Source organism: Oncorhynchus tshawytscha, linkage group LG31 (genome assembly GCF_018296145.1).
Source record: "Oncorhynchus tshawytscha isolate Ot180627B linkage group LG31, Otsh_v2.0, whole genome shotgun sequence".
NCBI lineage: Eukaryota > Metazoa > Chordata > Actinopteri > Salmoniformes > Salmonidae > Oncorhynchus > Oncorhynchus tshawytscha.
The window spans coordinates 8,459,059-8,473,105 of NC_056459.1; the positions used below are offsets into that span (position 1 = coordinate 8,459,059).

General features: G+C 43.5%; 1 protein-coding gene across 10 annotated transcripts in view; it reads right to left on the reverse strand.

The window, feature by feature from the left end:
* Positions 1 to 2,462: 2,462 nt before the first annotated feature.
* LOC112229800 (retinoic acid receptor RXR-beta-A) overlaps positions 2,463 to 14,047 on the reverse strand; it is a 34,113-nt gene continuing 22,528 nt past the window's right edge. For 3 of the 10 annotated variants that reach the window (XM_024395857.2, XM_024395851.2, XM_024395853.2), the window contains 7 exons: positions 12,472 to 12,638; positions 12,093 to 12,222; positions 6,150 to 6,282; positions 4,384 to 4,425; positions 3,686 to 3,777; positions 3,466 to 3,571; positions 2,463 to 3,365 (listed from right to left, as the gene is read on the reverse strand). In XM_024395857.2, coding sequence (XP_024251625.1) covers positions 3,218 to 3,365; positions 3,466 to 3,571; positions 3,686 to 3,777; positions 4,384 to 4,425; positions 6,150 to 6,282; positions 12,093 to 12,222; positions 12,472 to 12,638 — 818 coding nt within the window. In that variant the 3' untranslated portion in view covers positions 2,463 to 3,217. The remainder of the gene's footprint in view (positions 3,366 to 3,465; positions 3,572 to 3,685; positions 3,778 to 4,383; positions 4,426 to 6,149; positions 6,283 to 12,092; positions 12,223 to 12,471; positions 12,639 to 14,047) is intronic. The other 7 variants (XM_024395852.2, XM_024395858.2, XM_024395854.2 and 4 more) reach the window with 3 other exon arrangements.

Below are 14,047 nucleotides of genomic sequence, written 5' to 3' on the forward strand. Positions count from 1 at the left end.
AATTAGTTAAATAAAGTCCATCTGTGTGCAATCTAAGTGTCACATAATCGGTCACATGATCTCAATATATATATATATATATATCTCTATATATACACCTGTTCTGAAAGGCCCCAGAGTCTGCAACACCACTAAGCAAGGGGCACCACCAAGCAAGCGGTACCATGAAGACCAAGGAGCTCTCCAAACAGGTCAGGGACAAAGTTGTGGAGAAGTACAGATCAAGGTTGTTGTTTTTTTAAATGTATGAAACTTTGAACATTCCACCGAGCACCATTAAATCCATTATAAAAAAATGGAAAGAATATGGCACCACAACAAACCTGCCAAGAGAGGGCCGCCCACCAAAACCCATGGACCAGGCAAGGAGGGCATTAACCAGAGAGGAAACAAAGAGACCAAAGACAACCCTGAAGGAGCTGCAAAGCTCCACAGCGGAGATTGGAGTATCTGTCCATAGGACCACTTTAAGCCGTACACTCCACAGAGCTGGGCTTTACGGAGTGACCATAAAAAAGCCATTGCTTAAAGAAAAAAATAAGAAAACACGTTTGGTGTTCGCCAAAAGGCAGGTGGGAAACCCCCCAAACATATGGAAGAGGGTACTCTGGTCAGATGAAACTAAAATTGAGCTTTTTGGCCATCAAGGAAAACGCTACGTCTGACGCAAACCCAACACCTCGCATCACCCCGAGAATACCATCCCCACAGTGATGCATGCTGGTGGCAGCATCATGATGTGGGGATGTTTTTCATCGGCAGGGACTGGGAAACTGGTCAGAAGTGAAGGAATGATGGATGGTGCTAAATAAAGGGAAATTCTTGAGGAAAACCTGTTTCAGTCTTTCAGAGATTTGAGACTGGGATAGAGGTTCACCTTCCAGCAGGGCAATGACCCTAAGCATACTGCTAAAGCAACACTTGAGTGGTTTAAGGGGAAACATTTAAATGTATTGGAATGGCCTAGTCAATGCTCAGACCTCAGTCCAATTGAGAATCTGTGGTATGACTTAAATATTGCTGTACACCAGTGGAACCCATCCAACTTGAAGGAGCTGGAGCAGTTTTGCCTTGAAGAATGGGCAAAAATCCCAGGGGCTAGATGTGCCAAGCTTATAGATACATACCCCAAGAGACTTGCAGCTGTAATTGCTGCAAAAGGTGGCTTTACAAAGTATTGACTTTGGGGGGTGAATAGTTATGCATGCTCAAGCTTTCTGTTTTTTTTTTGTCTTATTTCTTGTTTGTTTCACAAGACAAAATATTTTGCATCTTCAAAGTGGTAGGCATGTTGTGTAAGTAAATCAAATGATACAAACCCCCCCAAAATCTATTTTAATTCCAGATTGTAAGGCAACAAAATAGGAAAAATGCCAAGGGGGGTGAATACTTTCGCAAGCCACTGTATATGGTCTCATTCTTTATGCATCCACCGATATTGCTTATGTTGTGTGTAATGATGCTTTGTTTGTATCTAATGTGTTGACATCCATTTCTGTTATGGGGAGCTGAATCAGCCCCTGGTGCATAGCTTTGCGTAAGCAGACCACACATTACATCTGCTGAAGCCTGCCAATCAGCTCCATGCTAAACAGGAAGTATCGTCTGAGGCTAGTCAGCCTAAGGGGCCGGGGTCTATCGCCCTGCCCGTGACACTGCCGACAGTTGCCCGAAAGAATACCATCACAACTACTAGTACAACTACTAGCAACCTTCTAGTCAGTGACAATTAGGTGGGTTTTTCAAGCTTAAAATCCAGTCTATTGGTAAAACCCTTAAAGTTTTAAAGTAAAACCCTTAAAGTTTTTTTTTTACAGTACATGTTGAATGTGTACAATAGCTGTTCATACTGTAACTAGTGCTATCGGTGCATACTTTTTGTTGTGTGTGGGTATTAATATGCTCGCTAACGCCTGTGTCTTCCCTACTGTATGCATCGACTGGGATCGCCCAATCGTACTCTAGTGAAGGAGTAGATGTGTCATCTTATTTACAGATTGTAAAAAGTTAACAGAAAGAGGTTGCAAGCACTGAATGATACAAGCGGAGGATTCAGAAGGGGGGTTTGTAGTGGTATTGTAGGCCAATAGAACAAGATATCCAATGATATCCTGGTTTTCTTAGAACGGACGGCCATTCCACAGAATGAAGCACCCCCATTAACATATTGGTTCTTAAGAAGACATATGATGAAAGATGGGGAGCGGGTTCGTTCGATGACGTGTGTGTTGTGATCGCCCCCAGTTTCTTAAAGATGGGCAGAAGGATTTCTGCTAAATGTTTACTTACACAGTAATGTTTCAGAGTGCAAAAAATGAACATTAGCAAGGATAGGGCATGAAACAAAAGAAAGATCTACAACAGCACCAATGAACGCAGTGCTCTTGAACAAGGTTGCACTTTCTGTGCCCAATGGCCCTTGTTTGGACTTGAAGACCAAACACCACAAAGAAACAAAAGAAAACATCCTATAAGTCACTTTATTTCTTTGAAAGCCTGGTGTGAGCTTTAAGAAGGGCCAATCAAAGTGCCCCCTCCCTGGATTTCAATGCCTTAAAAAAGTCTCATTTTATGAGTACAGTACTTCAAAACAAATTCAGCGCATTTCAGCGTGAATAAAGCATAGTATTCAAATCACATTCGGATTGGTGAACTGAGAGGGGTGCGTCTGCCTCCGTTGGTTGTGTCCCGACCAATAGAAGCTGGAAAAGTTGGGAGACTTGATTGAAATATTACACACCTGATTACGACAGGTTTGGGGTAAACCCAAGAGTAAAACCAAAGGGGGAGTAAGCCACTCGTCATATCTATGCGTACAGCAATGTATCTGAATAACCTACGAACCCCACAAGAAGCTAAGAGGTCTACCGGATATCGCAGAAGCGTTTACACACAAAGCTGAAGGCTACAAACTGAAGGCTACAAACTGAAGGCTAACTCATGATAAAACTTGGGGTTAAAAATGAGATATTTCCATGTGTCTTAACCCCTACTGTGAAAAAAGTATGTGTTTCTGTGTGTGTGTTGGAAAGTGTGTTTGTTTTTGACAGCATATGGTCTTTTGGAGAGCTGTATCAGCTTGGGGGGGATTTAATGAGTGAAGAAGGGGTTGTGGGGTTTGTGTGAGTGGGACGTCAAAAACCAGCAGACATGGTGAAGTCCCAGAACCAGGGTGCCAGAACTAGAATCCCTGATGGACCAGAGCAGAACCTGGTTCCTAGGTCAGCTGGTGGGGCGCCTCCAGCATCTCCATGAGGAATGTGTCGATAGGGGTGTCACCAATCAGCTTGAAGAAGAACAGGTGCTCCAGGCACTTCAGGCCAATGGAGCGTAGCGCTGGCAGCCGGAGGAGGAGCTTAGCGAACCTGGGGGCGATGGGGGAGAACGAGTGAGGTCAATCATGACGGTGATGTGGGAGTATTGTGTGGATAAGGGCTATAGTATGTCTGTGTGTTTCTCTTGTACCTGCCCTGCTGGTCAGGGTATCTCTGTTTACAATAGGACTCCAGCGATGCGTACACCTTCTCCCTCAGCAATTCCACTTCACTGGAGCTGGACAGGCCCTTGGCATCTGAACGCAGGAACAAACACCGGCATTATAGCACTGAGATGAATTAACGTGTGATTCTTCCTGACATCATGCTATATCTGGGATGAAATGGCTTATCTTGTCTCAAATCATTACCCGGGTTGAAGAGGATGATGGCTCGGAGGCACCCGAGCTCGGTCTTGTCCATCTGCATGTCTCTCATCTTACTGACTAGCTCAGTGAGAACTCTACAACCGGGGTCGAGGAGAAGGTGGTGTGGAAGAGGGACGAGAGAGCAGGAGGAGATGGGTTAGCATCTTCTCTAGGGTTCACCCCAGTTCCACTCAACAATGCAGCAGTCCAATAGAGAAACTAACAAGGGCAGGGGGGGCTGGGATACAAGTCTAACATCCTCTTTACACGTTGTATTTACACTTTACACACAATCCACACGTAACCTTGTGAATGATAGAAATTGCAACAAAGCAATAGCGCAAACCACCACGTATTTATAGACTACGGCACATCGCAATAATGTTGGGTAGTGTAATAGCTCAATAAGGAGAGAAGGAACACAAAGGGAGGAAAGTAAGCAGCCTGCGTTTTGTTGACGCTGCGCCAGCGACCAGTCGAGCCTAAGGTCCGACAGAAAAGAGGAGAAACAGAACACAACACTCACTGGAAACACGTGCGGACAAGATACACACGACCCGCTCTTTTACCTGGGCATATTACAGCACTTTCTTTGCCAGATTCGCTCATTCTCAACAACTTTTTTTTTTGGGGGGGGGGGTGGCGTTATATGTTTTGTTTGTTGTTGATAGGGGAAGGTGGGTGTGTAGTGATGTCATTACCTGTCAAATATGGCCCCAACCTCTGCATTGTGCGCACTCTCCCTGTGTATGCAATTACAATGTGTTATTACAATGTTATTACACAGTTACATTGTTATTACATTGTCCCCCCTGCGTTGGTTTGGGCCCAGAGGAACAGGTAAGTTAGACTCTGCAGTGCATTTTGGTGCCCGGTTCCACTTCTGGGAGTAACAGGCTACAGGCTCTTGTTGATGGAGACTTGACCTGATGAAAAGGTTTAAGATAGCACTAAAACTACAGGAAGTAAAGCACTAAAACTACAGGAATAAAAGCACCAAAACTACAGGAAGTAAAGCTTGAGGAATGACAAAAATACAAAGATATGACAATGTAACACAGCAACAAATAGATCTGAGACATTTGAGCAGAGACAAGATCTCGAGGAGAAAACGTTCCTATTGGGTCAGATTGAAACAAGATAAATAGTTCTATGCAGTATTACCCAAGACCTCTGCTTAACTTAACTACTGTAGTGTTTTAGGCATACTTCCTTGTACCCTCAATAATTGTCATATACAACTTCCTGGGTAAGTACGCATCATTTAAAAAATTCTAAATGCAACTGGTTTATCCAAATCAGCACAAAAAGGGTTATGTGTATTAGCATGAGCCAATGACAGTAGAGCAGAAGATTAGGAAAATAGAGGAGCGTAATAAATAGGCATCAAAGGAACAATGCAGTAATATGATCAGGGCAGTTTAATCATGTTAATTCAATCGATTTTGCATAAATCATAAAAGAATGCAAAGAAAATAATATTGTAATGAATCAAACAAAAAAAGAGAATTGAGGATAAAAACATGAGAATTGAGAAATGTCAACAAAAATAAAATAAAATAACATTCACTGGACCACAAGGAGTTCTAGATTGCGATGAATCTGAAACAAAAGCCTGCAACCGGTTAATCCAAGATATGCTTAAATTCCTGCGGGAATTGGGAGTCTTGCAGCTTATGAACTATTCATAAAAATGTAGGTTACTGTGTAATAAACAATGAATTCACACCATGTGATGACTCTACTGAGTTGGGGAGGGCACCGCTGTTCCTTGAGAGCTGCGATGAGCGCAGGATTTTACTCAAGACAGGTGCCATTCTACTGAATAAAATACTGACATCTGCCAATGTAAAACAGAATAGATGAATGTGTGGCTGTGAGGGGGTGGGGGTGGGGGGTGGGGGTATCCTAGTGAAATCAAGGGCGACGTCTACATGAAGCATTAGTCGCCAGCGTCCTGGCACGCTGTGTCATTCTAGAGGCAGACAAAGCAGTAAAGGCTCAGCTAGTCAGAGCCAGACACGCAGCCAGCAGAACCCTGGGAAAAAAAGTGCAACGTTCTCCAATCTCCCTTCAGTCATGAAAATAATTCAGCTCATTTCAACAAAGCATCTGGACTCCAAAGAGAAACGGACATTTAATGAACAGTAAACTGCAACAGGCATAATTGGACACCATTTCAATGCTTCAATGGATTCCTATGACTGGAAGTTATGTTTTACAAACACATGTATGGTAAAGTGAATATATGACGGCGTGTATGATCAAATAAAACAAAATGGCCATTACAAAAACACTAGACATTTATTGTTTAAACCAATGAAGAACGCTTTAATCATTCAGAGGCACTTTTTTTTCAATCTTTCTCCCTGAAGTTTATGACCTTCTCTTTGAAAATGAACATGCAAAAGGTTGCTTCTATGTCCTTCACTGAGGTCCATCGCACGTGTGTGTGTGTGCCTGTTACCTGTCGAAGATGGCTCCAACGCCAGCGCTGTGGGCGCTGTTCCTGTGCACATGCAGGCCGGTGGCCAGTAGGATGCCATCTTTCACGCTGATGGAGCGGTGAGAGAAGGAGGCAATCAGCAGCTCGTTCCAACCTGGAGAGAAGAGAGAGACCGGGTCATCCATGTATTTGTGAAGGATCCCCATATGCTGCTGCCAAGGTAGCAGCTACTCTTCCTGGGGTCCAGCAACATCAAGGCAGTTATATACAATTAAAAATATTACATGACTTTGCATTTCATAACAAGTGGCACCTGACCACACGACTGGACAGTAAGTCCAGGTGTGACAAAACCAGGGCCGTAGGACCTGCAGAGTTGGGAACAAATCACTATTATTCGAGTCCCGAGCAAGTCTCAAGTCACAAGGTCCGAGTCTCAAGTCAAGACTCGAGTCAAGTCCAAGTCGTGCATTCTAAGAGCAAATCAAGTTGAGTCATGTTTTTTAAGTCAAGTAAAAAAATAAAAAATACAGTGGGGAGAACAAGTATTTGATACACTGCCGATTTTGCAGGTTTTCCTACTCACAAAGCATGCAGAGGTCTGTAATATTGATCAAGGTACACTTCAACTGTGAGAGACGGAATCTAAAACAAAAATCCAGAAAATATGATTTTTAAGTAATTAATTTGCATTTTATTGCATGACATAAGTATTTGATCACCTACCAACCAGTAAGAATTCCGGCTCTCACAGACCTGTTAGTTTTTCTTTAAGAAGCCCTCCTGTTCTCCACTCATTACCTGTATTAACTGCACCCGTTTGAACTCGTTACCTGTATAAAAGACACATGTCCACACACTCAATCAAACAGACTCCAACCTCTCCACAATGGCCAAGACCAGAGAGCTGTGTAAGGACATCAGGGTTAAATTATAGACCTGCACAAGGCTGGGATGGGCTACAGGACAATAGGCAAGCAGCTTGGTGAGAAGGCAACCACTGTTGGCGCAATTATTAGAAAATGGAAGAAGTTCAAGATGACGGTCAATCACCCTCGGTCTGGGGCTCCATGCAAGATCTCACTTCGTGGGGCATCAATGATCATGAGTTAGGTGAGGGATCAGCCCAGAACTACACGGCAGGACCTGGTCAATGACCTGAAGAGAGCTGGGACCACAGTCTCAAAGAAAACCATTAGTAACACACTACGCCGTCGTAGATTAAAATCCTGCAGCGCACGCAAGGTCCCCCTGCTCAAGCCAGCGCATGTCCAGGCCCGTCTGAAGTTTGCCAATGACCATCTGGATGATCCAGAGGAGGAATGGGAGAAGGTCATGTGGTCTGATGAGACAAAAATAGAGCTTTTTGGTCTAAACTCCACTCGCCATGTTTGGACAAAGAAGGATGAGTACAACCCCAAGAACACCATCCCAACCGTGAAACATGGGAGGTGGAAACATTCTTTGGGGATGCTTTTCTGCAAAGGGGACAGGATGACTGCACCGTATTGAGGGGAGGATGGATGGGGCCATGTATCGCGAGATCTTGGCCAACAACCTCTTCCCTCAGTAAGAGCATTGAAGATGGGTCGTGGCTGGGTCTTCCAGCATGACAACGACCCGAAACACACAGCCAGGGCAACTAAGGAGTGGCTCCGTAAGAAGCATCTCAAGGTCCTGGAGTGGCCTAGCCAGTCTCCAGACCTGAACCCAATAGAAAATCTTTGGAGGGAGCTGAAAGCCCGTATTGCCCAGCGGCAGCCCCGAAACCTGAAGGATCTGGAGAAGGTCTGTAGGGAGGAGTGGGCCAAAATCCCTGCTGCAATGTGTGCAAACCTGGTCAAGAACTACAGGAAACGTATGATCTCTGTAATTGCAAACAAAGGTTTCTGTACCACATATTAACTTCTGCTTTTCTGATGTATCAAATACTTATGTCATGCAATTCAATGCAAATTAATTACTTAAAAATCATACAATGTGATTTTATGGATTTTTGTTTTAGATTCCGTCTCTCACAGTTGAAGTGTACCTATGATAAAAATTACAGACCTCTACATGCTTTGTATGTAGGAAAACCTGCAAAATCGGCAGTGTATCAAATACTTGTTCTCCCCACTGTATATACAAGCAACAACTTTGTCTATTTATTGAGGCTACCAGACAGCCATTTTCATTATTTTGTCTACAACACATTTTGACTATGTAATTGTAAAATAGGGACCTTGTAGCAGGCATGAAATCAGCAGAAGGCAAGGCAGGTTGACTGCTCAGAGTGTAGATTTATTTATAGGTCTTGGAGATCCAATGGTGAAAGCTCCATATCATACCAAATATACAAGTAGATTTACCAAATATACACGGGCAATAGCCCAAAAGAAATAGCCCCGGTCCCTGTATCAGGCTTAACCTGCTCTATATTAACAGACACAGGCAGAGGGCAAGACTGTGCAGCCTCTCCTGGAGAAACCAAATGTAATCTGTCTAACAGGAGCTCAAACAGGTAGGCCTACATTTATATATGAACTTGGCTCCCAGGACCATACAATTACCCAACTGGCAATTACAACCAATCAACTGATTCTACAATGTAAAAGGCCATTTCCACATCAATTGTTACAATCGTCTTAATCAGATTTAATACTATTTCAAACCCACGCATACATGGAACAATCATTCTCTCTTATTCAACTCCAAAGCGTTCCATGCGCTCCGAGGCGCGTGCGCTCCAATTACGCACAACAGAAATGACAGAAATATAGGACACAGACACAACGAACTCTGACATGACCAGGAAAATATGAACAAAGGAAACCATATATTTAATTAAGTAAACAGAACTTCTACCTCATGAGTCTTGCGAACGTTCATGCTCACTATAAAGTGCACTGCCTGCTCAGAGCAGGGTAAGAAATGGTTGGCTAAATGAAAATGTGTTGTAGGCCAATCAAACATGAAACAGAAATGTCAACGTGTTGCAAGAAATGGGACGGAATGATGAAACGCTATTAATGACTTTACTATTAAATGGAATATACAGCGCCTTCGAAAAGTATTCAGACCTTTTCCACATTTTGAAACGTTACAGCCTTATTCTAAAATGGATTAAATACAAAATAAAAACTCAGCAATCTACACACAATACCCCATAATGACAAAGCGAAAAATAAAGAAATACCTTATTTACATAAGTATTCAGACCCTTTGCTATGAGACTCGAAATTGAGCTCAGGTGCATCCTGTTTTCCATTGATCATCCTTGAGATGTTTCTACAACTTGATTGGAGTCCAACTGTAAATTCAATTGATTGGACATGATTTGGAAAGGCACACACCTGTCTATATAAGGTCCCACAGTTGACAGTGCATGTCAGAGCAAAAACCGAGGGATGAGGTCAAAAGAATTGTCCGTAGAACTCCGAGACAGGACAGTGTTGACGCACAGATCTGGGGAAAAAATGTCTACTGCATTGAAGGTCCCCAAACACACAGCGGTCTCCATCATTCTTAAATGGAAGAAGTTTGGAACCACCAAGACTCTTCCTAGAACTGGCCGCCCGGCCAAACTGAGCAATCAGGAAGCATGGTGGTGGCAGCATCATGCTGTTGGGAGGTTTTTCAGCAGCAGGGACTGGGAGACTAGTCAGGATTGAGGGAAAGATGAACGGAGAAAAGTACAGAGAGATCCTTGATGAAAACCTACTCCAGAGTGCTCAGGACCTCAGACTGGGCACGAAGGTTCACCTTCCAACAGGACAACGACCCTAAGCACACAGCCAAAACAATGCAGGAGTGGCTTCGGGACAAGTCTCTGAATGACCTTGAGTGGCCCAGCCTGAGCCAGACTCGAACCCGATCGAACATCTCTGGAGAGACCTGAAAATAACTGGACAGCAACGCTTCCCATCCAACCTGACAGAGCGTAAGAGGATCTGCAGAGAAGAATGGGAGAAACTCCCCAAAAACAGGTGTGCCAAGCTTGTAGCATCATACCTAAGAAGACTTGATGCTGTAATCGCTGCCAAAGGTGCTTCAACAAAGTACTGAGTAAAGGCTGTGAATACTCATGTAAATTTAATATTTCCGTTTTTTATTTATTTACATTTTAGCAACAAACAAAAAAAGTTTTCTCTTTGACATTATGGAGTATTGTGTGTAAATTGATGAGGGCCATTTAAAAAAAAGAATATTAGAATAAGGCTGTAACGTAACAACATGTGTTAAAAGTCAAGGGGTCTGAATTATTTTCCAAAGGCACTGTACATTGACCACATAGGGCCTATGCATTTAAAAGTGTGAAAGCAACAGGAAACATTTCAACAAGAGAAAAGCCACTCTTCGTGAGTCTTCGTCACACAGTAATAATACATTTTAACATCCAATTCCAAATGCACGCTTCATAAGTAAATGATCCATTTCAAGCAATTGTTAGGCCCACATACTAAAAGACCAATAGAGCTATGCTAGTAATTGTTGCCCCATTGCTGGGGAGCTTGCAAAGTAAACAGTTCATATTTTTGATGGCAAAACATTTTTGAAGTTGCATATTTATTTATTATGGCAATTCTCTCTCCCTATAATTTGACGTTTACAGCAAATTAGCAATCTGCTCGCCAGCTCATCCGAACTGTGTTGATTGACAGTATGCTGGTGTAATCAGAGTGCAGAGTTTGCGTTTCACTAAACAATCAACTTACATGTGTTTTTTTTTAATATATATATATTTTTTTAAACAAGTGCGATGCGGCGACTACTGTCTCTGGCTGCGTGACTAATCTACGGAGACTCTGTGTCACAAAATGAGTGACAAAACATTACAAAACCTGGCCAGATAATATCAAGTCATCAGTCAAAGTTGAGTCCAGAGTCTTGAGGCTCCAAGTCAAGTCTCAAGTTATTTTATTTTCTATCAGGTTGAGTCTCAAGTCATCAAATCAGACTCGAGTCCAAGTCATGTGACTGAGTTCACAACTCTGAGGACCTGCCTTGTTTATAGCATTCTTAAGAAGGCAGAGTAGCACTTTATCATGGACAGACTTCTCCCCATCTTAGCTACTGTTGCATCAACATGTTTTGACCATGAGTGTATAATCCAGGGTTATTCCAAGCAGTTTAATCACCTCAACTTGCTCAATTTCGACATTATTAATTACAAGATTTAGTTGATTGGTTTAGTGAATGATTTGTCCCAAATACAACGCTTTTAGTTTTTGAAATATTTAGGACTGACTTATTTCTTGCCACCCATTCTGAAACTGACTGAAGCGCTTTGTTAAGTGTTGCAGTAATTTCCCTCACTGTAGTAGCTGATGTGTATAGTGTTGAGTCATCCACATACATAGACACTAACCTTACTCAAGGCCAGTAACGGGCCTAGACAGCTGCCATGGGGAATTCCTGATTCTGCCTGGATTATGTTGGAGAGGCTTCCATTAAAGAGCACCCTCTGTTCTGTTAGACAGGTAACTCTTTATCCACAATATAGCAGGGGGTGTAAAGCCAGAACACATACGTTTATCCAGCAGCAAACTATGATCAATAATGTCAAAAGCTGCACTGAAGTCTAGCAAAACAGCCCCCACCATTTACATTTTTTTTTTCTCAGCCAATCAGTCATTTGTGTAAGTGCCGTGCATGTGTCATCCTTCCCTATAAGTGTGCTGAAAGTTTGTTGTCAATTTGTTTACTGTAAAATAGAATTGTATCTGGTCAAAATGTGAGGCTACTGTATTATAAAAGATAGTCCACGAGGAGAGAGACAGGGTTATCAGCCTATCCATGTACGGCTGTGTTTTAATGAGGTCAAAGCTGAGCAGGGCCGTGCTCATTAGGGTGCAGGAAATCAACTTTTTCAATGGAAAACAAACTTTTTATTGGATATGTCCAGGTATTCCTCCCTGCTTCAATTTGCTTTCTTCCATTTGGTGGCAATGAACATGAAAGGCGAAGGCTTTTTGAACGTACCGGCGCGTAGCAGGATGACCTGGTCGTCCAGGGCCAGCTCAGAGAAGTGGGGGACCCTCTTGGCCCACTCCACCAGGGTAAACAGCTGCTTGTCTGCAGCCTGGCAAATGTTGGTGACCGGGTCGTTGGGCTGGAGAGAGAAACAGAGGGAGAGAGACTGGCTTCAACATAGGGTACAAAATAGAGACTACAGGCCTTTGGATCACATTTTTTAAAAGTGGGTCTGTGGTCTCAGAATCTACTGTATCACAATAAATTGTTGGTGCAGTTGCACAATCCCATGTCTAGAAATAGACAGTGTGAGGAACGAAATAAGAGAAATTGGTATGTGTGCATCGCAGGGCCAGATGGTGGGTCACACACAGAAACACACACACACATTTACCGAGCTGCCCTCGGAGGTCCCGTCGGCATGCACCTCGGTCTTCTGCTCTACGGCCATCTCGGCCTCCAGGATCTTTTCCACGGGCATCTCCTCGTTGACGGCGCTGGTCGACTCCGCCTCACTCTCCCGCTCCTTGTTCCTCTGGCGCTCTTCCTGCACGGCTACAGGGGCACAGGAAGGGCCGAGGGAAGGAGAGGAAGAGAGTCGGCAGAGCGAGGAGGAGAAAAGCACAGGAGGGGATGGAGGGTGAGAGGGGAAAGAAAGGGAGGGAGTAGGACAGATGGTGAAAAGAGGAAGAAAGGGCAGGAAAAGGTAGAGTGATGGAGAGAGCAAATGGGAAGCAAAGTGAAGAAAAAAAGAGAAAGGTGAGAGATAAGGGAGGGGAAATAAAAAGGGAGGAGAAATAGGGAAAAAAGATAAAGAGACCAAGAAAAAAAGTGGAGAAAGAGGGGAATGTAAGTAAAGCAGAGAATAAAGAATGACAGGTAGTGAAAAAGAGAGAGCGAGATACACAGATATGTACATTTCCTGGTTAGTTTAAACAACAATGCTTTCTTCACCTTTCACACCAGGGGTCTCAAACTCAAGGCTTGGGGGTCACATCAGGCTCGCAAGCTGCTTTCTTATGGCCCCAAAACTGATATCTGATTTCCATCAGCCCTCAAGAGGATTTTCCAATTAGAATCAACCCACAAAAAGGTTTCTTCCTATGGCACATTACAAGTTATATCTTTGGAGTCACACCAGACCACAAAAACCACAATGTCAGTAATACTGACAACACTAACACTTCCGCTCCACTAGAAGCGTTGCACTGCTTTGCCATTAGCGTTGTGTCAATGTGATGTTGTTCCTGCTACAAGCACATTGTTGCTAGTGGTTGTACTAAATTATTGTGTAATTACACAAGTTGCTTTTGTTTAACTTGTGAACCCAGCTGGTCAATGTAGCTAGCTAGCTAATCTCAGCAAAAAAAGAAACGTCCTCTCACTGTCAACTGCGTTTATTTTCAGCCAACTTAACATGTGTAAATATTTGTATGAACAAAACAAGATTCAACAACTGAGACATAAACTGAACAAGTTCCACAGACATGTGACTAACAGAAATTGAATAATTTGTCCCTGAACAAAGGGGGGGTCAAAATCAAAAGTATCTGGTGTGGCCACCAGCTGTATTAAGTACTGCAGTGCATCTCATCCTCATGAACTGCACCAGATTTGCCAGTTCTTGCTGTGAGATGTCACCCCACTCTTCCACCAAGGCACCTGCAAGTACCCGGACACTTCTGGGGGGAATGGACCTAGCCCTCACCCTCCGATCCAACAGGTCCCAGACATGCTCAATGGGATTGAGATCCGGGCTCTTCGCTGGCCATGGCAGAACACTGACATTCCTGTCTTGCAGGAAATCATGCACAGAACGAGCAGTATGGCTGGTGGCATTGTCATGCTGGAGGGTCATGTCTGGATGAGCCTGCAGGAAGGGTACCACTTGAGGGAGGAGGACGTCTTCCTTGTAAGGCACAGTGTTGAGATTGCCTGCAGTGACAACAAGCTCAGTCTGATGA